The sequence below is a fragment of the Malurus melanocephalus genome, unplaced genomic scaffold (genome assembly GCF_030028575.1).
Source record: "Malurus melanocephalus ecotype Western Australia unplaced genomic scaffold, MMel_1.1 scaffold_2, whole genome shotgun sequence".
Classification (NCBI taxonomy): domain Eukaryota; kingdom Metazoa; phylum Chordata; class Aves; order Passeriformes; family Maluridae; genus Malurus; species Malurus melanocephalus.
The window spans coordinates 4,779,310-4,803,417 of record NW_026623234.1 but is presented as its reverse complement, the minus strand read 5'-3'; the positions used below and the strand labels follow the sequence as shown (position 1 = coordinate 4,803,417).

At 48.7% G+C, this 24,108-nt stretch overlaps 1 protein-coding gene across 1 annotated transcript; it reads right to left on the bottom strand.

Annotated features, from left to right (window-relative positions):
- Positions 1-291: 291 nt before the first annotated feature.
- LOC130573336 (transmembrane protein 151B-like) lies at positions 292-23,024 on the bottom strand. Its single transcript, XM_057365698.1, has 2 exons — positions 22,811-23,024; positions 292-3,601 (listed from the first exon to the last, which is right to left on the bottom strand). The coding sequence occupies exons 1-2, from the start codon at positions 22,898-22,900 to the stop codon at positions 2,171-2,173; spliced, it is 1,521 nt and encodes a 506-aa protein (XP_057221681.1). The 5' UTR covers positions 22,901-23,024; the 3' UTR covers positions 292-2,170.
- Positions 23,025-24,108: the final 1,084 nt, after the last annotated feature.

The following is a 24,108-nucleotide window of genomic DNA, read 5'->3' as shown; positions in this document are numbered from 1 at the left end:
CATTACCCCAAGCCCARACATTATTCCTCCACATGTCTGGGGTGGTTATTTTTTTTGGAGGTGATAAACTAACACATCATATGTGTTATCTATCTTTTGTGATAAATGCCAAGTTGTCAGAATGAAAATGTCACATAAATCACACATGAAGTATTTGCATTTTAAAAGATCAACTCATAAGAATTTTAAAAACCTTTCTGATGGTGCCATCCTTTGCAGCAGGTTAGCCAGGTATTGCCAATGTTTCCACTTCTGGAGTTGAAATAAACACAGCACATCAAAACAGAGTCATCAAACAAAAACAAAATGTATTTAACATGGTGCAACAGTCAATGCCATAAGAAAWCACCATATAAGTATGCAGAGTTACATATCATCTACACATACCAATATGACTTTACAAATTTCCTATTACGTGTTGAYACACACAAAATGGACTTGGGAGGAAGCACTTGTTGCCAGCCCCTCTGGGGGCTCAGTTTCTTACCTACTTGTAAGGTAAGTGAGACAACACTTTGATTTTGAACGTGACCCTATGTATTGCGATCGTATTGCATTCAGCTGTGAGTCAGAGTGGACAGTCATCTCTACCAGCCACATGCCAAAATGGCATGGAGCTTGCTCAGCTTACAACCATCCCTCGTGGGACAGAGGTTTGGCAGATGTGAGGTCCCTGGTGGGTCCTCAGTGTGGCCACAAGCCTCTTGGACCAGCCACTGGCTCTTGGAGGGGGCCAGGCCGGGGGACAGAGCCCACAGCCCAGAGTGCAGTGATGTGCTCTGTCAGCACCAGGCACCCTCTGGATTTGGAGAGGCTGGGACTAACTCCGGAAGGTGCTACGCCTGCTCCAGGGGAAGATTTGCAGGCAGAGCCTGGAGCCCCAGCAGGGGTGGGCAGTGGGGCTGGCTCCCAGCTGTCCTCCCTGCCTGGGGCTGGGGTGGCTCCACATCTCGCCTGGGAAGGTGGAGTGGGCTAAAACCAAAAGCCCTCCCCAGGGCACACAGAAAGCTGAAAGATAATGTAGAGCAGTCCTACAACTGATGTAATAGACACTGTGGGTGGAACAGCTTCCTAACAGCTCCAGACTCTCTGTGGGAGGCTTAATACCATATTTACCTTTCTCTCTCCAGCCTCTCTCCCCTTGTCAAGCCTGTGCTGCTGTGCTCAAGTTGCAGGAATGAAACAACCACAAACCAGGCCTACAGTCCTAAAAATAGTGGCATTAACAGGGCACTAATCTACATTATGGCTCTCAACGATTGCTATAAAGGGTGGAGCTGGACAAAGTTAACTAGAGCTGGAAACGCAGCAGCRTCTCTGCTGCAGACCAGGCAGGGCAAGGTGAGCAAAGGGCATTTCGCTGTATCGGTCTATGTCACTGCTCCTGAAAGAAAGTCCTCAGCACTTCTCAGGAGCCTCATTTGTGTGAGCAGACAGTGACATTTGTGCCATGAATGCCTTACTTTTGCCCAATGGAAGGTAATTACACCCTGAAAGACATCCTCACTGGCAAAACCCCAGAAAAACTGGAAAGCAGAAGTGAGAGAACTGAAAAAAAGGGAAGATAAAAGTGAGGAGAACATGAACAAAGGAGAGAAGGAATGACAGAAGAAGAGGAAAAAAAGATCGAGGAAAAGAAAATAAAAATAAAGGACCTCGTTTGGGGTTTGCAGGAGGTGACTCAGCGCCTGCAGATCTGAATTCTCTTTCTGACTCGACTCTGGCTGGCCGTGTGCCTTGTGCCTTGCTCTATCTGAGCTTCTTACCTTGCAAAGCATCCAGGAGGGCAAATGTACTGGCAGAGCACAAGCATTTAAAATCCTCCAGCAGCCACAACAGTCAAATGTTGTGACTGAAATGTAAAAAAAGAATGAGGGTGGGATGGGAGGAGAGGCAGGGAATGAAGGAACAGAGAAAGGGTGAGGAGTGAAAGAGTGAAAGGAATGGGGAATGAAAGACTAGGGAGACCAGGTRGAGGGGAAGAAAACCTTGGAAATGAAGTTAGGCGTTGGTCAGAGTCTCTATGTCCTCTTGCAGTGGCAGGGGGAAGAGCTGAAACTCGTCCTGCAGACCTGCTGTAGAGACTGATGCTTGCAGGCTCCCTCCCYGCTGGTGGCACCTCTGCAATCCCTGTCCCAGAGCAGAGGAGCCGAGGAGCCACGGAGACCTGTCACAGAGAGGTTTCTAGACAGGAGGAACGCCTGACGTAGAAATGCTGCCTGTCGTGCCCCTCCGGCCTGTGCACGATCAGGACAGGGAAGAATCGGGCATCGTGGTAGGTTGGGGGGTTCTCGTTGATCGCCAGCTGGCTKGAGTAGGAGCAGCACTGCTCATCCTGGCAGCCCCGCTCCGCAATGCTGCTGCTGCGGCTCCTCCAGAGGCCTGTCCTGTGCGAGCCGTGGACGCGGCAGAGCGAGAAGCGGCTGGTGTTGAGGGAGAGGCGGGAGTTGCCGCYGCAGCTGTGGAAAGCGTGGCGTGAGAAGATGGAGGAGGTGCTGGAGGCGCGGTTGCAGCGCTCGCAGCCGTGGGCCGTTTCGCCGTAGCGACACACCGTGTAGCTGTTGTAGGCCGGGGAGCTGGCCAGGTCCATGAGCATGGCCTCCGAGTAGCTGGGGATCAGCTGCCGGTTGGTGCAGATGTGCCACTCCAGCTCGGTGCTGTCCTGCGTGCTGTCCCGGGGCATGCGGTACCGGTACAAGGGCTCCTCCGCCGTCGTGGGCGCCGTGTACTCCAGGCCCAGCAGCTTCTCCACGTGGTAATGGACATACGCGGTCCGATACTCTATGAGTACCCTGAGCGGCCACGAGATCATCAGGATGGCTGCCACCCAGAAAGCATAATGGGACACATACCACGGCAGGTGATCCGGGTCTCCATAGGCCATCATGAGCTCTTTGAAGTCCACATTTTTGAGCTGCATGCCTTCCCTCACCTCCATGTAGTCATCTAGCCCCTCGATCTCTGTGAAGAAGTGAGCTCTCTGAGTCAGGTAAGAGTTCTCGGACTCGATGTTGGCAAAGCTGAAGCACTTGGTGAACCTCAGCTTGGTGGCCGTGTAGCTCTCCAAGCCCAGGAGCTCCTTGGAGATGTCCTTGTATCCACAGTGAGAGTAGTCAAACTCAGCTTCAGCCACGTGYGTGTTGACCCTCTCGTGGTAGACCTGCGTGGTGGTGTAGGCGTCGCCGTTGCGGTAGCGGGTCACCTGCCGGGTTCGCCGTACGAAGTGGTAGCTGATGGCCTTCCACCAGATGCACGGAGTGGCTTGCTGCATRCGGTTGATGCACTCGTAGACACTGTCCACGTCTGCCTTGTACTGCAGCTCCCTCTTGACGTGGCAGTGCCAGCACTCCACCAGGTACACCACGTACAGCATGGACAGGAAGGCCAGTGGGATATAGACATAGCCATCCGAGCAGGGGCTGTCGTGGTAGATCATGGACTTGCCCTTGAAGGAGCTATCGAAGCTGAGCTTGGTGACTCTGGCCAGCTGACACCAGGCCACTGCACCCAGGCAGCCATACATGAGGATGGAGAGGAGGAGGCATTTCCAGTGGGACTCCCGGCACATGCAAGCACTCAGGGACTGTTTCACGGGGCGTTGCTGCAATCACACCGCCGTGCAAGGGGAGAGAAAGACAAAGAGAGAGCGAGGAACCCRTCAGTCACGCTGCTTTGCACAACACACACGCTGCCTGCTGCCTTCAAGGCTGTGTCTGGCTTTTCTCTCGACTGCCTGAAGACTGGGACACCACCCGACTTAATATAAATGTCAATATAAACAGAAACACCCTGCCAGGGACAGAAGGCTCTGGACAAAGCTCTTTCCTTGCTTCCTTCTGGCTCTGGGGAGGGAAGCTGTTTGTGCAGCAGTGACTTCTTCTGCCCACACCCTGGTCAGATGGGCACCTCTGCAGGGGGCAAGATAGGTCCCCATCTCCTTCTCCCTGCCTGCAGCCAGCATMATTTATGCACCCTGCCATCTCCAGAAGTCGAGAACGCTTCACAGTAGGTGAACGGCCAGAAGYGTGGGGCTGTGGAATTGCCCCTTTGCTTGGTGAGTGCCCCATGATTTGATTGCCCCACGCTCGGCAGCAGTGTCTGTCACAGAGCTGCGGCCCCACAGGTTGTGCCAGCACAGGAGGACCAGCACTTCACGCAGATAAAGCTGCTGCCTGACTCAGAGCTGACTCACATCCAACCCTGAAACCTACCAAATGATCGACACCATTTTCTTGGAGATGAGCCATCAGGAAAATGACTAGATTCAAGCACATTTAGTTGAAAAAATTGTCAAGATTACAGCACGATGCAGCATTGCTTCAGGCTGGGTAGACTAGCTCTGACCTAAAACACTTGAAAGCTTCAGTGTTGAAGCTAAGGGTGTACGCCTGAATATTTAAAACAGCACACCCCTCTCTTTCAAGTCCCAGAAGTCGGGTTGGGAGCAGAGCTGGGCTCACACTCCTGTACTCMCACTTCATCCCCTGAGAGGGCACGATTGCAGTCCTTACCCCAGCCCTGGCACAGTGAATCAGCTGCACTGTCATGCGATGTTCAGCTATAAAGAAAAATGCCAAACGGAGCCAAGCAGCTAGCGGAAACAGAGTTGTGTCCCTGCAAGGAGCAGCAGCAGGAGCATGAGTTACACCAGTGGCTGGCAGCTGCCTGTCTGCAGAAAGTGCATGAAGAAAGACCCCCAGTGCCTTAGTAGCTAATGAGGAGGGCTGTTTGCATCCCTTTTGTTACTGCCATCCTTACTTGCCTCCCCTCTAAGTGAGGAAATGACAGTGAGAAAGCACATACACACTGGTACTCATGCATCATCATGCCCTCTGCCGAGCCTGATTTCATGCAAAAATAGAAGCACACTTTACTCCTTCTCCCAAGGGGCCACCTCTAATGCATCAAACTGCTCCGTAGATGCCAACAGATGCTAGGTTCAGGAAATGTCTTCTCCTTCTTTCTCCACAGATTAATTTCTCCCCCAATAAAGCTTATCTTGGACTTACAGCAGTTAGGATTCAGTAAGTGATCTYGAACCAGCAAGGAATTTAAGGAGCAGCATCTTATACCTCAGGAAATAATAGGATGGTGCCACTGGAAAGAAGGGTTTGCTGTCTTCTCAATGAGATGGAAGCATTGGCATCTAACTTTGCAGGGTTGTAGGGTCAAATTTAATACTGCTTTGGTTTTGTTCTTTTCTTTTTTTCCTGAGAGAACCACTTCTAAGTAAACATAGAGGGTTTTACAACTTGCTATGAACACTACAAAACTAGATTTCATGGGGTTTGGTTTTTATTTCATAGTTTTTAATCTGACACTGTGTCAGTGCAGATTAATTTTATTGATTTTAGAGAGCTACACCAGTTTACACTTGCAGGGACTTAAGGCAGAACCTGTCCTTTGATTCTTCCTGATGCATGCAGAAGGAATCTGTAAAGAATTTATATTYTTATCCCAAAAGTTTTGTATGTGCGCATGTGTCAGAATAAAGTATAATTATTCTGGGCTGTATTCTGGTTGCTGTATTTACAGCAGCTAAAACAGATGTAGAGAAGCTAAGTGGGTTATAAAGTACAGGGTACATAACTTCTGAAGGTAGGGCAGTGAAAAAAACTCAGTATTGGAAAGAATAAGGCTGTTCCTCTTAGCCTTTTGCAGGAAACTTAGAGGAAAGCCACAAGGTGGCTTCAGGCAGTCCCTAAATCAGCTAAAAAATAACTAGAGAAGCTTTGGGAGTGAATCCCCGAGTCTATGTGCAGCCTTGGAGAGTTTGATCTCTTGGAACCCTTGTCAAATGCCCACTGCTCAGTCTCAGTGTGGTTATCCCAATATARGCTTTTGTCCCAGTTGTACACTGGACCCCAGGTCAGAGCCCCAGGCTCTCCTGACTCATGGGAAACCCAATAGAAATTACTGACTTCTATTCTTTGTCTCTTCTTGACATGGAACTAGAGTTCTTAACTTCTACAGTAATGCAAAAATACAAACTGTAATGAAGAATTGCAAAACTCTATTTTTTTTTTCCTCCTGAATGTTACCTGAGGTGAAGAAAACTCTAAACATTATCATATCTCTACTCCAGGCCCTAAGACTGTGCAGAAAAAATCAGGACAATATTTGAACACATGAATTTGTGTTCACATTCAGGCTTCCAGGCACCTCTCATTTAAAATTACTTATGGTTCACACAGTGAAGAGTGCCGGCGGACCTACCAAAAATGCCCAGCAGTTTTAATATAAGGTGAGTGCTTAAATCATCCATGCAGCTGCAGGAGCCCTATTTTTTCCTATGACTTGTTGGAAGTGCTGTCAGCCTGACCCTGGGCACAGCCAGGCCAAAAAGCTGTCCCATGCCAGTTTAGGGCACAGTTTGCCAGAGTCGCTGCAATCCCACCTTCCCTTTATCTCACTTGCCTTGACTATCAGCTCCTCTGTGGTCTAACCTACAACCCACAGGCTGGCTTCTGTCCAAGGAGTGGTTCAACCAGCCCTGCGGGTTAGGGCTATCAGAGGCCATATCTGAATGGGCAAATGCCTCCTAATGTGATTATCTCTGTGAAATGCCATCTCCCCTTTGGGGGATGAGATAGCTCTGGTTTCACCAGTCCTCAAGCAGCACCCACTTGGTTGGCAGTAGCTCAGAGGTTTGCWTGTCCAAGATGACATCTCTGTATGCATCCTCTGGAGGCACTTCAAAAACCGTCTTCAACCCACTGCACTGAAAGGTCTGGATCAGCCCAATCCAAATTTTCTCYACTATTCTCAGTGCAGAATAAAATGCAAATAAAATAAAATTCAAATAATGCAGCTTCTGTCCTMTTTGCATTAGTGAAGATATGCAGCCATAGAGCCCACTGCACTACCTGATTCACAGTTCAGCAGGGCCTTCATGTTCAAAACCTTTTGGTAAAAAAACCAAGTTTTTTCACCTGGGTTTTCCTACCCACAGTTTCATTCCTGCTGTTGTTCCTAAGCAGATCCCACTCTCTGCAGGTCCTCAGTTATAAAAGGATCTCTCTTCCAGGAACTACTCCCACACCTGTCCTGCCTATTCCAAGTTCTGACCATGTTCATCTGGCCCATAACCCCCATGTCTCCTTTCCTTTGCTGAAATAATTATCAAAGACAATTATTCTATTAAAAATACTATTAAAATGTTTGTAAGAAAGACATGAAATAGAACATAGCTACAATAAAGGTATCAGACATTCAAAAATCTAATAAGGAAATATATCTTTTAATCTCTCTCTGCATAACAAATTCATTAATATGTTAAATCAGTGGCTCCCAGACTTTATTAATTAACATACCACCTTCTTACAAGAATTATGTTTGTGGTACCATGTGGAATTTTCTCCTTTCCGTGCAGTGTTTCAGATTGAAACAGGGCAAGCTTGTATTTCTGGATAAGTACAATAAATGCCTATGGAAACTAATAATTTCCATGATAAACTTGGACTAGCCAGTGAACAGGAGCTGCATCCTTTGAGGAATGCTGTGGCATCTGTGTTGTTTTGATGTGGAATAAAAGTATAACCCCTGGAAAATCTTAATAGAGAAACATAATTGAAGAAAGCAAAGACAGCCTGACAGAAAGCCAGAGCCAAACAGAGACTGGAATAGCTGGAGGCTCAGTCGCCAGGCACTTTGTCGTGAGCTAAGACTAATGGGCTTGGGTCTCTAACCTGAACCAAGAGAGATGTCCTCCCTCTCCTGCCTGGGGAGGGGTTTGCTTTGGGCTTTGCTTCCATCGTTGACCTGAGAAACACCCTGAGAGATTAAAYGAGCCACAGGTTGCCCAGAGAAGCTGTGGATGCCCCTTCACTGGAAGTGTTCAAGGCCAGGGTGGACGAGCTTTGAGCAAGCTGGTCTAGTGCAACATGTCTCTGCTCATGGCAGGGGGCTGGAACAAGACGATCTTTGAAGGTCCCTTCCGACACAAACTGTTCTGTGATTCTACAACCACGTATTGTGAAGAGGGATGGATTTGTCAAATCAAATGCTTCACCCAAAAGGTCCCAACCTGCTCTGATGACAGCACAAATTGTAAAAATCTCCTRTTTTGGATGGAATGCCGTGAAGCAGCACAGCTGAGCTGTCAGTATCAYTGTTTATGAATTTCAAGTTGTGTTAAATACACACGCTGTAAATAACATCTTGCTACACTCTGGCATGCTGCTGAACTGCTTTCAGAGGACTCCTTTCTCATTGCACCTGACTGGATTGGAAACTCCTGCTCTTACCGAAACTATCCATAATAACATGCCAAAATTCATTTTACTCTTCCACACTTAAAAACAGCAACCAAAAAATATTTTCCGAATTCTTTAGTAGATCTCTCATGAAGAAAATGCCATGAGACAGAGGTGGCATGTGTAGGGAGGGCTGTGGATGTCTGTGAAGCTTGTGGAGAGTGACAAGGTTTAGGGATAGCCTACCCTAAGCTGCCCCTGGCCCCAGTCTCACAGCACTGCTCTGCATTTGCTTTGGTTTTTTTGGCCCATCATTTCCAGAAAGCTCAGACAGAGCAAAGGACCTGCATACCACTCGGTCAGCTCCAGATRGTCTGTTTGCTGTCTGGTGGTGAGGAGCATTCTGAGACTCTAAAATGATAGATGCTATTTAATTTGTGGCCACAGTTGCTGCAAAATAGTCTGGAAAGCCCTAAATGCCAATGGAGAACTGGAATTTCAACTGACACCTGTAGCAGACAGGAGTTTCCAGGCTGGCAACATTTTGACTTTTTCTCCTTTAAGAAACTTAGCTTGCAAATGATAAAACATCCAGGCTGGAAGGGCAATTGCCTTCAAAGACACCCTCTGATGGCAGATGCCCAACATCAAAAGCACTTTTGCAAGGGCTGAGGTGGAGCCTCCTTTGCACAGGCACACCCACACAGCTCCTCCTGGCTCAGCAGCAGCCAGCTCAGGTTCTGGCTGCAGCAATCATAATTAAAACCATTAAAACGTGCTCTGTGTTGCAGGAGTGTGCAGATTTGGGCTGTYAATTTTGCCTAGTGTAAAGGGGTGAAGAGGCAGTTGAGGGGGCGTGCACAGCCTGCCACATCCCCTGCTTAACAYCTGGAGCAGAGCGTGCTCTGGTGGCAGGAGCAAAGGCCTGGTGGACAGGATTTTGGCTTTCCGGCCCATCCCCTTACTCCTCACAAGTGACAAGATTTAAGGCACTGGTAGGTAAGTTGTAGCTGGTAACCATCCTAAGTGAGGCTGCAAGTGACTGCACTGGAGGTGGCCAAGAATGAAAAAAAAAGTTATTTTCCCCCAAACTCTGATTTTTCCTTGAAAGGCATATTCAAAATATAACACTGATGCTGAAGAATGAGAACAACACATTTCTGGATAAGCAAGTTGTCCCTGTGACTCTAGGTCCCCTTGCCCTTGATGGGCATATGGAACAAATTCATTCCCCAAGGTGAGCCACAAGTTAACGTGGTCTGGCTATCCCTGCTCTTTGGAAGGAGCTCCCCGTTTAGCAGCAGGAGGAAGGGCCACAGTCAGAGAAGCCCAGACTGATTCCCCCAGCCCAGGTTTTTGATGCCTAACCTGAAAGTCTGGTGCCTTTTTTACCAGCATTGGCGGGCTACTTTTGCTGGCCTCTGGATAAAAGCATGCCTGATAGCAGGACTCACCAGTTAGCCATCTACTAGTGCCAGGGATTCTTACTAGAGAAAGAACAGCCAGACAGTTCTTTGGCTCTCACATGTAGTCACAGAAATTTCTCCTACCAACTTGGTTATTSTGGGTCAGGAAGGTTCAGCTTATACTACAACCCAATTTACACTTACACCTCAAGACTGGGAGACACTACACCTTCTCCTCATAGCTCCTGTATCTCACAGGCAATGCAATTTCACTCTGCCATCCTATGTACAGGCCAGAAACGAGTGGCTGGTAAAAGCTCATCTTCCRTAGAGACACTCTATTTGAACTGATAGCCTGAAAGAAATGAAGAACCTGCAATTCCCTTTGATTTTTTTTCTGGTGATGACCTTCTATTGCCTTTGTAATTATGTCTCACTTCAGCCCCCATTCATGGCAGTGAGGATGCCCATTCTCCAAGTGAWAAAAGACTCCTTTCATATGACTGCCTTCTCACTCTGAAGATACTTCTCCATTCTAATTACGACATCKCTCAGCCTTCTTTTTCACAATTTAATGGAGCCAAGGTCTTCAAGTCCTTCACTGCTCTAGCTCTTTCTGGTGCTCTGCTCTCTCTKCAGCACCTTAAGATCCTTCTCAAGCCTGTACCCTGCAAGTAAATACAGAACTTCAGCACTTACTTCATTGGCATCATACCAAAACCAAAGGTAAAATCACCTTCCACTCCCACTCATTCCCCTTCTCACTGTCTTCAAAGGTTGCATTAATAGATTTCTGCCCAGCAACATCCCAGCAGTTCATGTTCAACCTCTCACTCACTTGGCTCCCAGGTATTTTTTGAGTCACTCTTTCTGAGGACAGCTGAAAGTTTGGCTGCACTCTCCACCCTGAAATGTGTTACTTCAGATTTGGCTTTGGGCTGAGTAAATTATCAAATTAAGGAGATCCCTAAGGAGAATTGTACTCATGTCATCATTACAGACCTGCCTGCTAATGTTTGTGCCAACCGTAAACGTTACCAGCAGTGATTTTATGCTTAATTCCAGTGAACAGTGTCAAATCTGGTAATTATTCTTGCAAAACTCTGCCAGTCCAATGGCTAAATACCCCATTAACCTACACAAGATAACTGTTTTCACAAAGCTAAGTGTCAGTCACAAAAACAAAGCTGTAAGCAWCATGTGGACACTGAGGTGCTCCTCACACTTCCCACTGTTTATTGCCAGGAATAATTCCCTGAGCAGTTCTGCACACAATACTAAGAGAAACCCTCCCAAAGCTTCAGTAGAGCACATTMTCACGTAGCTTGCTGTTACTGTGTGACCTTCATCAGCATCTGTATTTAACTCCAGAAACAGCTGTGTAGCAGAGTGAGTTTGAAGCATCTCTCCTTCTAGCTGCCTCAGTACTGCTCATGGCATGCAAATGGTTACTGTAACACGGAAAAAAGCTGTTTTGTCCCCCTTCTGATTTTGATTGGAACAATAAATTTGAACTGAAAGTTGCCAGACTGACACCAACAGATGGGGGAGAAACAGCCCGTGATGTCCCAAGGAAATACACCAAATTATTTTGGAGTCACTTTCTTTAAACACTTGATCTATAATTTTGCCTTATACTTGCTATTTCTCCATAGCTTTCTATTGACAAAATGACTTTTTCTTCTTACATCAGACTTTATTCTTCAGTCTCCTTGAAAACTCCAGTATGAGCTGTATAAGCAGAAAATATGCTGCCACAGCATGAATTTATTCTGTTTGTTTTGTGGATTATTCAGGGCCCAAGCCTGACTGTCTGTGCCTGGTTCAGAGACAGGTAACTGTGTTCCCCAATTTCAAAAGCATTGAAATTCTCCTTTGGGAAAATCATGCCAAAAGCATTTCCTGTCCTTTTAAATCCCACACGCGTTTGTTCTTGATGGCTGACCTCAAAAGCTGCAAATTTGCTGAAGGAAAACACTATCATGTCTAAAATGAAAGAATGAGAGAAAACAGAGGGTAGCAAAGACGTGGCTGGAATGGAATTAGAGAAATGAGGGGGTAACATGGAAGGTGGGAAGAAGGGAAAGAGGGAAAAGTACAGTCAGGACACTCTCCAAATGCCAGTGAGGCAGWGGGAGGGTGCTGGCAGGTGAGGATCGAGACCAGCCAGCCTGGGGAGGGCAGGAGGGAATCAGGCCCTGAGAAAGGACCTGGCTGAAGATTAAGGAAGGAAGCACTGAGCCTGACAGTACCAAAGCATCTTATGAGAGCCAGCAGTTATCCCGGTCCATCCACGACCTGAAAAGCAGATACTCCTGAATGGCTGCTTTCTCACTGTGGGAGCTTCTCCAAAAAACAGATCTATGCCCCTCTCCTCTCCCCACAGCCTGGGGGATAGGATAAGGCTGTGCTAAATCAGACCATTGATCCCACAGAGGTGACAGCATGCTGCAGGGCTGCTGCTACAGCTGTCTCAGCAGGATATGTGGCATCACAGCGTGCTCCTGCTCTCTGCCAAAACCTGTTTTCGGAGCTACAGGGTGACTTTACTGTCCTTAACAACAAAACGACCCCACATCTTGGGATTGCTCATCTAAGCAAGGAGTTCATCTTGTATTTTTTCCCCTCTTTGATTTAGCAAGAATAATTTTCCTGTCCGTGGGGAAAAGGAATGGGGGAAACACTGACAGAAGATTGCAAAAAAAAAAATTTTCTTTTCATTCTTGGATATTATGAAAGAATAAAACAGTCAAGTAAGTCAGACTTGGCAGACAACCTATGGAGTGCTATAGGATGTCTTATTTTTAAATTACCAGGCAGATTATGGTTTTGGGGTGGAGGTTTTTTGATTTTTGGGGGGGGGGGGTTAAAAAAAAAAAAAAAAAACAAAAAAAAAAAAAAGAAATAAAATTAGATAAGAAAGAAGAAAAATATGGTGGATAAATTAACACTTAATAACTGAGTTTGCCTCTATGGATTTATGCTTGTGATTAACATATCCCAATGAGATACTTGAAAGGGAAAGAGCAATCAATAACCACAAGTCATGCTTTTTGGAGGTGGTGACCAGAGTCTGGACGAAAGCAGAATTTTTTCTCTGACAGACTCCTCAGTTTTGGTCAAGACAGGACAAGGGGAAATGTTCCACCTCCTGATGGCAGGACATAACACAGAGAGGACCACTGAGTCCTTGCTAGACAAAGCCTAGGCTGTGCTGTTAATCACAGCTGACATCAGGACCAGCCTCTGGTGCTGAGAAAGGCTTCACCACCCCTGCAGTGGACAGTGATGATGCAAGAAGATTTCTACCCACCGTGCCCAAGCAGCCACAACAGATGTGGGTGCAGCTGTCATCTTCCAGCTCCTTAGGTGATCTTGGTGAAAGACCAGCCTAACAAGTGTGGAGTGACCAGGGATGACAATTGCAGCAGAAGTGCAACCACTCACTACTTTCCAGGGCTAAATGAGCTCCTAGGTCAGATGCTCATTAGTGAGGAAGGGGTCTGATGGGCTGTGCTAAGCCCCACACATTGGTGCAGTGGAGGGCAGAAGTGCTTCTCCACCCTGGCCCAGTCTGGGCACTGCATGGGGTATCAGTAATAAGGCTTGGTAAGGAATCCGGGAGATACTACAATCTCATCAATCCCTTCCTGGGAGCCTGGAACAAAATGCCTCCTGCCATCCATCTACAACGGCAAGAAACCCATTACCCCCAGCCSATGCTGAGCCAGTAGCAAGGAAAGGGAAATATAAGGAATAGAATGCAACCAAAAAAAGCCATTTTGCATCAAAGATAATCTCCCTCCGATCCTTGAACACAGAGCAGATTGGTTCCTGCAYATCTATTTGCTCGTCTGCCACAAAACTCCTGTGAGAAAAACTTCCTGCAGGCAGGGACCGTGATGTCAATGCATGGCAGAAATGCTGTCACTAGGTTTGAAAATAAGAACCTGCATCATGCACTCCACGTGTTTGCAGCGTCACCGGCWCAGGCGTTCCCTTTGGCAACTGCCCTCCTGTGGCGAGCAGGGATAGCCTGGTTTCTCATTGTTTAAATCCCTGCGGAGACATCATCTCCTCCTTCCCTCAACGGAGCTGTCAGGGAGAACACCTCAGGGTAGGCAGGTGCACAAAATGGTAGCATTAAATCCTCTCCCCAGCAGAGCATATTGCAGGACAAGTCAGAACTATGAAAAGACACAAATCTTGCTGATCCACCTGAATTTCAGATGCTAGGACACCCCTGGAAYACCATACAAAGGCAGTCTGTTATTTCACACCAATCATCCCCACGAATTCAAGCCAGAATCTGAGGAAGAGGAGAGCAGAGGTCAGGACAGAAGGAGCCTACAGTACTCTAAAATGTCAGATTCAGCATTAGATCCTGCAAGATACTTCTGAGTTCTTCAAGCAGAAATAAAGGAAATCCCAGAAATAAAAGACATTTGGCACCCAGYCAGCATATACGCTGCTCATTGCAGCAGGATGGGAACGCCACTTGCTACAAGACAAGGGTCCATATGTGAATGTCATGAAGAATTTGGCCCTAAACACATCCATAAGTGATGCTTCCACGTGCTGTTCCAAGGAAAACTGTGCAGTTGCATCTTCAGTGCCAAGGAATCCTAGCAACAAAATGGTCATCCTTTACAAAATAGAAATTAGGGCTATTTTTGTGGCAGCTTTTTACAAGATCACCAAAATGCTGCACTAACAAAATTACTGCTTTCCCCCCCAAATTGCTGATGTTGCTGCCACTGGCTTTCGACTCTGTACTTATAAAAAGCAGAGGATTTTTTTTCCRGTAATGCCAATGCTGGTATGAGTTTATCAGGAAAGGAAAGCTGGGATTCAAGCTGCCTCAGAGAAAGAAACTCCATGAGCAGTTCTTTTTTCTCCACTTTAAGCACCCATAATACTTAGATSTTATTACTTACCCCCCTGCTTTGAATATTGGTGGTTTCTAGTAGACACGGGGTAATTTTTGCAGGTATAACTAAGTGGCTCACCTCAACACTTATCAGTTAACTGATAAAAGCATCACAAAACCACAGGAAAGCTCCTGGGATGCAGTTCCCAGCCACTGTTGGATTTGTAAAGCCAAGCAAATGACACGAGACATAGACAGCTGCACCACTTGGTATTTCCCAGCTTGCCTCATGCCTAGGCAGCTGCCTGCCCCCCACCAAATCCATCCCTGCTGCACAGAGGGGTCCAGGGAGGTGCCCTTGCCCCTGCTCCCACACTGCAGGAGGATCCTGAAGGGTTGATGACAGCTTCCATCCATCTCGTCCYGTGGCTGCAGAGTGGAGCGATCCTCAGCAGCTGCTCCAGCCCGTGAAAGGCAGACCCAGCCCCCTGCACCCTTGGCAAGCTGCTGGCAACACAAAGGACCACAGTCCCCGGGGAGCAGCCAGGTGCATCCTGCTGACTGTGCACTGGTGTTACCAGGGGCTTTGCTGAGATAAAGGGAAAATTGACACCAGCCAARGGAAAACCAGAGGGATACTGGGACCAGCTCCTTTTGCTTCAGTCCTTGAGGGCTGGGGACAGCAGGCAAGGGAGAGCATCTATGTGCCAGTCTCTGTGCTTGACAGTCTCAGCTGGGTTCAGGAAYCCTGTAATGCTCGCTTTGCTCCCACCTTCACACAGAAGATGCAGCTCYGCAGGGGTGAGAGAGGAGCCAGCAGGGAGAGCAGGCTGGCTGTGCTCCAGCAGGTGTTCTCCTGCACTGTGCACACCATCAGCCCATAGCACGGATGCCAGTGCCACAGCCCAGCGGAGTATGGGAACTTGTTCCTTCCTGCTCCCAGTTCCCAGGGTCGCTGGTGCTCTCCTCATCCTTGAGGAGCACATCCTGTGCCTTGGTGTTCTCACCACTGCCACACGTCTTATGTGTCCTGCCTGACCTTTCCTCAGCCTCAGCATGGGGAAGTGAGGGACTGATCTGAAGCCAATCTGGACAACAACTACGGACCAGTTTCCTTSGGGGAAAAGGCAGAGCCAGGAAAGACACCATTGTGAGGAGGAAGCTGGAGGAGTTTTAGTTCCACACCAGTTCTCTAGTCATTGAATGGCTCTGTTTAGACACTTTGTAAACAAGAAAGGTAGCTCATTATTATGAATCCCTTTTAATCTTTGCTTACTCTAAAGGAACATYTTGAGATTTAAATTAAGGATACAGAAACAACTTTTAAGTCCTCAGGAGACACCTGATCCAGGACTGATCCAAGCTCCAGTGAAGTCTGGGGAAGTCTTTGAAAGGGATCTGTAAATGAAGGTTTGCCCAGAATGGTGGTATTTTATTTTTATCCTCAGTTGCAATGCCATCCTTTTATCCAGCAAAACCAGAACAGCATGGCTCTGTGATTTGAACTGCCTTGCCATGTGTGACCTCCCAGCCAGAGCCCTCAGCAGAGGCAGTGCCAGCCCAGGCTGTGGCCATGCCAGGTCCTTTGTGCCGCTGAGCTGAGCATCCTTTGCAATAGCATCCAGCCACTGCTCAGGCTACAGCTGTCAGATTCGGGGAGTTTGTTTCCCCATCTCTGCACCCTGCTGAACACAGTTGTGACCTCAGCGCTGTCAGGTTTTTATAATGATGCCCTGGTTAAGATGAGGAAGTATCCCAGCACCTAATGCTTTCCTGGCAGTAACAAGTTTTCATTATAAATATCACTTCTCTTTCCCTCTTGTTTTTCTGTGACACATTCTGCAGTAATGTGACAGCWCAGCAGGTGGAAACTTCACTGAAAATTCATTTAAAAATCTAATGGTTAAAAGGAACCCTGAGCCAGGACACTTGGCTTTTATTTCGTGCCTTGACTTTGACCCATGTCATGCTSTCAGAACACCTTCTTACACCTCCTGAAGACACTGCAAAAATAGCACTTATAAAGTGATTTCACATGAGCATTGCAGCASCACGCTCCAGGAAGGGGTGTCATCTGCATGTGAGCTGTTGCACCCAGCCACTCTGAGCACCAGCTGCTGGGAAGCCGAGGATTTAGCTCCTGCCCTGGCTGCTGACARGCGATCCCCTGCAGAGGACCATGGAACACCTCAGGCCTGAGGACAGACTGTCATTCCCACCCTTGCAGCAGACACCCTCACTGTACTCCCCTTCCACCAGGTACTGGCACTTCTGCCTGGCACTCTCACCTCCAGGAAGACATGAGGGACTTCTCTCTCTTTTTTTGGTGTTTAGAGGGACTCTCATGCTGGCAAATGCTACCGGCCCAGCCTCCATGGTGCTCCTGTGCTCCCTCTGCCCATGCAGGGTTTGGAGATGGTTTGTTCCTGTGGCTGCACTCCACAGTTCTCAGGCCARTTCTTAAGGGCAATCAATCACATGGATATGAAGAAGGCCTCCAGCCATAAATCCATCACCACAAATCACTCGTCTCCAAAGCCATGACCTGCAGAAGTCTCTGACTGATCCCATGCTCTTCGTTGCCAAGGTCAGGTTATTCAGACTCCATATTTGCCAGTCACCTCAATTACCCATCCTTGGCTTCCTTGCCAGGACTGGGACCCTTTGTGATCTGCTCCTTGCCCTTTGCTGTCAGCTCCTACCTTGCCAGGCGCTGCTCTCACCAGCTGGTTCTGTTTCCAGCCTGCCTTCCCTGAGGCCCAGTACCACCAGACTTTCCTGAACAAGGCTTCTGCTGCCCGAGTGCTGAACTGGGACGTGCAACACCTCAGATGTACAGGAACGGTGCTGTGTGTGAGTTGGGATTCTCTGTACATTATTCACATGATGTAAAACCACGGAGGTCAAAAGTTCACRCATTTCAAGGGGTGTGAGCCCCCTCATCGTCTCCCAGGGGCACGTGTGGCACCTTGAGAGAGGCTGCCAGCTACATCAGACACCACTTCACAACCTTGACTCCACACTGGGAAGGCTGCCAGCCTCCCGATGCTGCCGAGCTACTGGTGCCACGCGCAGCCAGGCTCCTCCATCCTTCCCACTCGTCATCTGTCCTGCCTGTTTCGGGCACTTTTCTTCCTTGCTTTTGCTGCAGGGGGGATGTGCTGTGGGCAGAGCAGTGAGTGCCCAGGGAGGAGCTGGCATGGGTGGCTCTCAGAGGCAGCTCRGCCCCTGCCCTGTCCTGTGTGGCGCTGCTGGCAGAGACTGTCCAGCTCCACTGCAGCAGCATCCTCGCTGTGACACAGGGCTGGCTCCCAACCATGGTGCAGTGCTGCTCAAATGGAGCTTCCCTGTTAAGAGTTTTGGGGACTTAACAGAGCTCTTACAACAACTGCGACCTCAAAAAGTTTCACTATGTGCTATTTTTAACTTTACAGGTTTTAAGCTCAGAGGAGCACAATGAATGATTGGAGTCTGAAAGTGAACTACATTTTCCATGATTAGAACTTAAAAACTAATTAACTACTTAACCATAATTTCTCCAAAAAGTAGAACTCCTGCTCTAAGTGAAAACCCAGACACAGCCTTATCTGCAGTGTCACAACAGTGTCATAACTGAAGGGCCTTACGGTGCTGGTGACAGCTCAGCAGCCACTGCTTTTGSTGTCAATTCATGACGATGTGTTAGGACACAGGGAGAAACAAGCCCTACTCACTATGGACTGCTTGGGGATATTTTACTCCTTTTAACCTCTGTTTCCGTAAAGTCCTTGGTCATTGCCAATGATCTGAGCTATTTTCTTCCATGGTGTAGAAATGGACGAGAGGAAGTAAAGTGCTCTATTCCCAAGGAGAAGATACCTCCTGCCTCACTCTTGCAATGGCTTGCACTGATTGAAAAGCATCCTTGGTATCCACACTTCCCTTCTTGAGGGAGATCATCCTTTGCAGTCTCTGAAGTGAGAAAGGGAGAACAAGGAGAGTATTTGAGGCTTCCAAAACAGCAGACACACTGCTTTTCCACCAGTAGCAGCTGACTGTCTGTCCAGCTGAAAGAACATTAGAAACCAAGTCTGAAGGGGACCTACATCGAGTCACTGAGTCTGTCCCTCCCCCATGAGGGAAAGCCATTTGACTAAATTGTAACCCTTCAGTAGCAGAACTCCATGAGCTCAGCAGTTGCTACAGTCCCGTGCTTCACTGAGAGAATTCCCTTCCTGGAGGGATTGGAGAAGTCAGCCTGAAGGAACAATTCACTTCATGCTCAGCCACGGTGGCAAGGAGCACCCTCTGTTGGAGAGGGCAGCAGACTCTTCCTGTAGCAGCCCAAAAGCTGGAGCCCAGGCYGCCCTTCGCAGCTCTGATACATTCATTTGGTATTTCCTATATTTTTTTTTTATAAATCTTGACAGTTTCTCATGTGAAGTGCAGAGAAGACAGCCAACTCCAGGGCACCAAGAACAGACATGTGATCAGAAGATAAAGTGGGACAACAAAAAGAACAAAAGCAGAAAAAAAGATGTAATGCCTCAGCATGAATTTTCTTATGACAGAATCTGCAATGCAAATACTGCCTGAAACTGCAGGATCATGAAAAAAAGCTTGCCACTCCTGCTGGACTTTTCCCTTTGTCTCTCTGAGGGAAATAATTTRGAACAAGGAATGAGGAGTACTCCTTGGTTCATGTCTGCTGAATAAACCAAGGGCAGAAAGGGAGGAAATGGGCTTGTCCTGTTTGACCTTCATTCAAGAGGGGGAATATAATGCACTTTGCCTATAAGAAATAACTGGTTAATCATACTCACTTGGGATGGTGACAGCCTTCCACCAGGCTAACCAGTCCCTATCCTTCCGGGGATTAGCTGAGCAGGTTTTTGAATGAGGTTTGTAAGAGCCAAGGAGAAGCAAAAGCAGAGCTTCCCTGGAAATCATCTCTCACATTTCCTGCYCTTCACTGGGCAGGGTCTGCCCTTCCCTGTGCAGCTTTTGAAGGGGTAGATTTACAAGGAAACAGCCCCTCTCTGGAGATCGATACCCAATGGTCTCTCTGCAGCTTTTGCTTAACCTCTCATCCACCTGGGTACAACTCAGTCCATTGATGGGGACAATTTAAAGCTAACTGCTCTGTTATTAGGGTTTTATGCCTGGTGTTTTCAATGCTATGAAATAAGCCTTGACAAACAAAATAAATGTTGGGGGAAAGGATAGCAAAGCTGGATAAGCAAATGGAGTCAATTCCCCAAGCAGAGGGTATCTCTCCAGTGGCACACTGAAGAAGAAAGGTCCCAACTATCTTTTGATCTGACAGCTTGTAAAGCTGTAGCCTGAAAACAAGCACTATATGTGTTTTCTGAACTTGTAACACCCTCTGGCATTGTTGTGACCACAAGCAGCATTTTACAAATTAAGCTCCTGTTGCGTGTTGCAGGGGCAACACAAGTAAACAACAAACGAAGCAGCTTTAAGTGGCCCCTCTTTTCTGTAAAATTTCCATCAGAAAGCCAATGACCGTGGGTTTCAGGAACATTGACCCATAAGGTTTTCCCTTTTATTTAAATAGCTTAACTGATTGCATTATGTCATACCCAATTTAAGCTCTTAAATAWGGAAGAGAAGATAAAACCAGGCATGGACAACTGCTGTTTGACTTTGCCAGTACAGACAAGACAAATACGTATTTCAAAATGTCAAGTGGCTGCTGCTTTCAGCTTTCTTCAGTGATTACTTGGCTTYGGAAGCAAAAAATGATGGTTGTACTCACCAGCTTTGTTTTCCAGAAAAAAAACCCTCTTGATTTCCAACTAAGTTTTAAAGACTTAAATATTTAAGACCATTACCCAACCGAGGTATAAATTGGCAGAAATGAAGAAAAGTCATTATCAACTCTTCAGTATGGGCACAGGCTGTCACAATAACAAGAAAAATAGCCAGCCCACTGCTTAACCAGGGCAGTACAGAGCAGCAGGTTCTTCTATTTCAGACAGGAAAGCAAAGGCAGGTCTTTCCAAAGAATCAGTCTTCAGCAATAACTGCTGAAACATTTGGAAAAAGGAATCCTTTGACAACCCCTCTTGAAAGATCTTGATTCCTCTTCACAAGAGTTGTTGGAATGGTAGAATCCTACACTAATAATAAAAGCACATCTGTTCCAGGTCATTCAGCCCAAGCAATTAATGCTTCAGTAGAAAAAGTCCAAACCAGAACACTGTCAGGTAATCTGAGGGCTTGCTCTGACATTCAGCAAAGTCAGCAATAAACCTACGTGGTCCTTGGCAGAAGAGGACAAGGGCCAAGGAAGGTAACTGAACTGYTGCTCTCCTTACTGTTCCCCAGCTGCACCTCCGCTTGTCCTTTCAAAAATAAAAACTTTGACTTCAGACACATTCTCTGTAACTAGCTCAGGGCAGTATCTCACATTGATTTAATACCCAATAAAGGCAATTTTCAGTCATTGTTACCATTAGCTCCATGCATTTTATCTAAGTGAAATCCATAAATGACAAGGCTTGACAGAGGAGTCCAGGAAATGCCCATTTAATACCAACACAAGGCATTTACATGCAATTGCAGGCCCAGGTGCAAAAAGACTGTTTACATGGTGGCGGGCAAGTCATGAGGAAGGACCAACATGGTAGGACTGAAGAGTTAAGATATCACAGACATTTGAGATATAGACTCAAATGTACAAATGTTTGTGTTGGAACAGAAGAAAAACTGACAACAGGATGAGTGGAGCAAGATACAGATAGTGCTTAGCAGAGAGATCAAGTGCCCTCATGTCTACAAATGGCTTAGATGTTTTTATGGTGGACTTAATACCTTGGAAAGCCTTCAGTRTCTCCTGGTCCTAGACCAAATAAATCAAAAAAGTCCCTTCCAGCATTAACCATCTATTGATCATCTGCAGGGCTGTAATTACGTTGGCGTGCTCTACGGCTGGAACAGCAGCTGTATCCTGGATGCAGCCACAGCTCTTCGCGGTGAACTGTGTCGCAGGTGTTCAAACAGCAATAGAACAGGAGAAAACCCTMATTTTCAATCTTGGTTGATAGTTTTTTCAACCTGAGCTGCAAAGTCAATTTTCAATTATAGGTAGTTTAAAAACTGCTGTTTGTTTTTAGACCAAGTATCCTGCAGCTTCACTCAGGCTTTGTCGAGGCTACTGATTTTGACTACAGGATTATGTGACTGTTGATGTGCCATGGGACCAGTTAACAAAAGCTTTAAGCAGACTAAATGCACACAGCAATGTTCCAGGGCTGCTTTCACTCCTGTTTTCAATTTTCTGTGCCTGTTTTAAGGCTGCTCTCTGCATTCCTAGGAGCATGTACATTCATTTTAAACTCCGTATTACGAAGAAAGTTCACTCACTTCATGAACTGCATATGGATTACATGATGTAAATGGCAGACCTGTCAAAACTGTTGGAAGCAAAGGCTACATTTGGCGTACAGGAAAATCCCAGATATTTCTAGGACAGCYTGCTATCCCAAATGTGCAGGATAGCACAGACATTGTCACCCACTGTCACACAGCCCTGCAGTTCTCTCTGACCAATACCTTGTGGCTCAGGATTCTGTGTCAACACTCAGACACATCCATTATTCCCTCTCTATGATATGCAAGGCCATAGAAAGCACTTCACAGATGATCTGAAGAATTACACTGTATTTTCTCCACYGTTTTCTGTTGCAGATTAAGCAACAGGAGTGCCTAGGCCCCAAGGGAAAAGGAGAGGCATGACCTCCTCCTTTGCCCCCAAACACCTGAAAGCCCCAAAACCCCAGACTGCAAACCCCTTCTCACGCTCCGTGTGCCCCTTCGGCCACCTCCACCAATGTCTCGCAGAGCTGCAGTCTCCTTGACCGTTTCACAGGGAAGGGGCAGGCTCTCCTAGGCAAACCCCCAAGGGGCTCATTTAGCCAAACTTCCACTGGGCTGGCCCCCTTTCGCCCCCTCTGCGTGGTTCGGGAGCGGAGCCGCCGGCCCAGCCGCCGCCCGAGCCCGGCAGCCGGCGCAGGGCTGGGCGCCGGGGCCCGTCGGTAAAAGCGCTCAAGCGGCGGCCGCCGAGCTGCAGCCGCCCCGCCGAGGCGAGGGGCTCGGGGTCCCGGCACTGCAGGGGCAGCCCCGCACCGCGGTGCAGGTACCCGGCCGGGCTGGAGCTGCGCTCCTCGCTTCTCCCCGCGCCGCAAACACCTCCAGCCGGGGCACYGTCCTCCCGCCGCGGCTCCCCACAGCCCACCGCCCTGCGCTCCGGCCCCGCGGCGGGGCTGCTTTGCCCCTCCGGTCACCCCAGGCCCGGCCCGGCCCGGCTCGGGGCGGACGCCCCCGCCGCCGCTCACCTCCTCCCGTTCGGCGGCGGCGGCCCCCGGCGCGGGGGTGCTGCCCGGCCCGCTCTCAGCAGCCGCCTCGGCTTCCCCCTCCGAGGACATCCTTGGCCATCACCGGCGGCGGCGGCGGCGGCGGGGGCTGCGGGACCCCGAGACGGCGGAGCCCCCCGCGGACCGCGCCCCGCGCCGTGGCCGTGGCCGGGGCGAGCCGCCCCCCGCGCCCAGGGCCGCCCTGCCGGGTGCTCCCGACTCCCTCCACCATCCCAGGCAGGCGGACAGGGAAGGAGGGAGGGAAGGAGGCGGCGGAGGGGAGGAGAGAAAGACGAGGCGGAGTGGGGGGGTGCCCCTGCCGCTCTCGGCCCCCCCAGGTGGGCAGGCGACTGCCCGGCGGCTCCCGGCGCGCCTCTGCGGGCGTTTGGGAGCTGCGGGGTGTGCCCCCTTCCCGGGATACGACCTCGCAACCCCTATCCTTCTGGGGTACCCACTCTTGTTTCCTAATCGGGGTGAGCCTCTCTCCCCATCCCCGGGTGCGCCCCCGCCGCCAGCCACCCCCCTCTCAGCGCATCTTCACGCCTCCGCCGCCCGCAGCTCAGCCTCGGCCACTTCTCCCGCCTTTCCCCAGCGCCCGGACTTCGCCCGGGATGGCAGCAGCAGCAGAACGGGCAAGAAGAGGAGAAGGAGAAAGGCTGCTCCGCTGAAGCGCTCCCTCACGGAGCAGCCCGACGATGCCCACTCCCCTCCCGGGTCGCTGGACCTGCGCACCGAGGGCAGAGGGCAGCGCTGCCGGGACGGAGCCCTGGGGCTGCCCCAGCTCTCCGGCCCTGCTGCCCACTTTCATCTCCTTTTTCTCGGAGGAGTAGCTGGCAGAGGAAATGGAGGCACCTAGCTTCTCTGCCCCTTCCTACCCTCCTTGCGGCCTGAGCCTCTCCTTTCAGGTTTCATCTGCCTCCTGCACAGGTCTTCCCCCACAATTGCAGCCTCCTGCAAACTCCTTGCCCTGTCAATATTTCTTCCTCCTTGCTTGCATCCTGTGCTCACGCATCCAGTCATGACTGGCTCTCCTGCTGATCAGGACTGGTGTACTGCACCATCTTACCTTGCATGTTTGCTTCATGTTTCATTACATCCTTGTGAGGCTTATCCCATTTGATCCATTTCTCTCTGTGCCCCAGAGAAGCATATATTTTAAATCCTTCATAAAAATCTTGCAAACAGGCAAGTGAACACTCTTGAAACATCAACCTTCACCTCAATATTTGTGCCTCAACTCCTGTCACAACATGCTCCCTGATTTTTCAGTCATGCTGCTC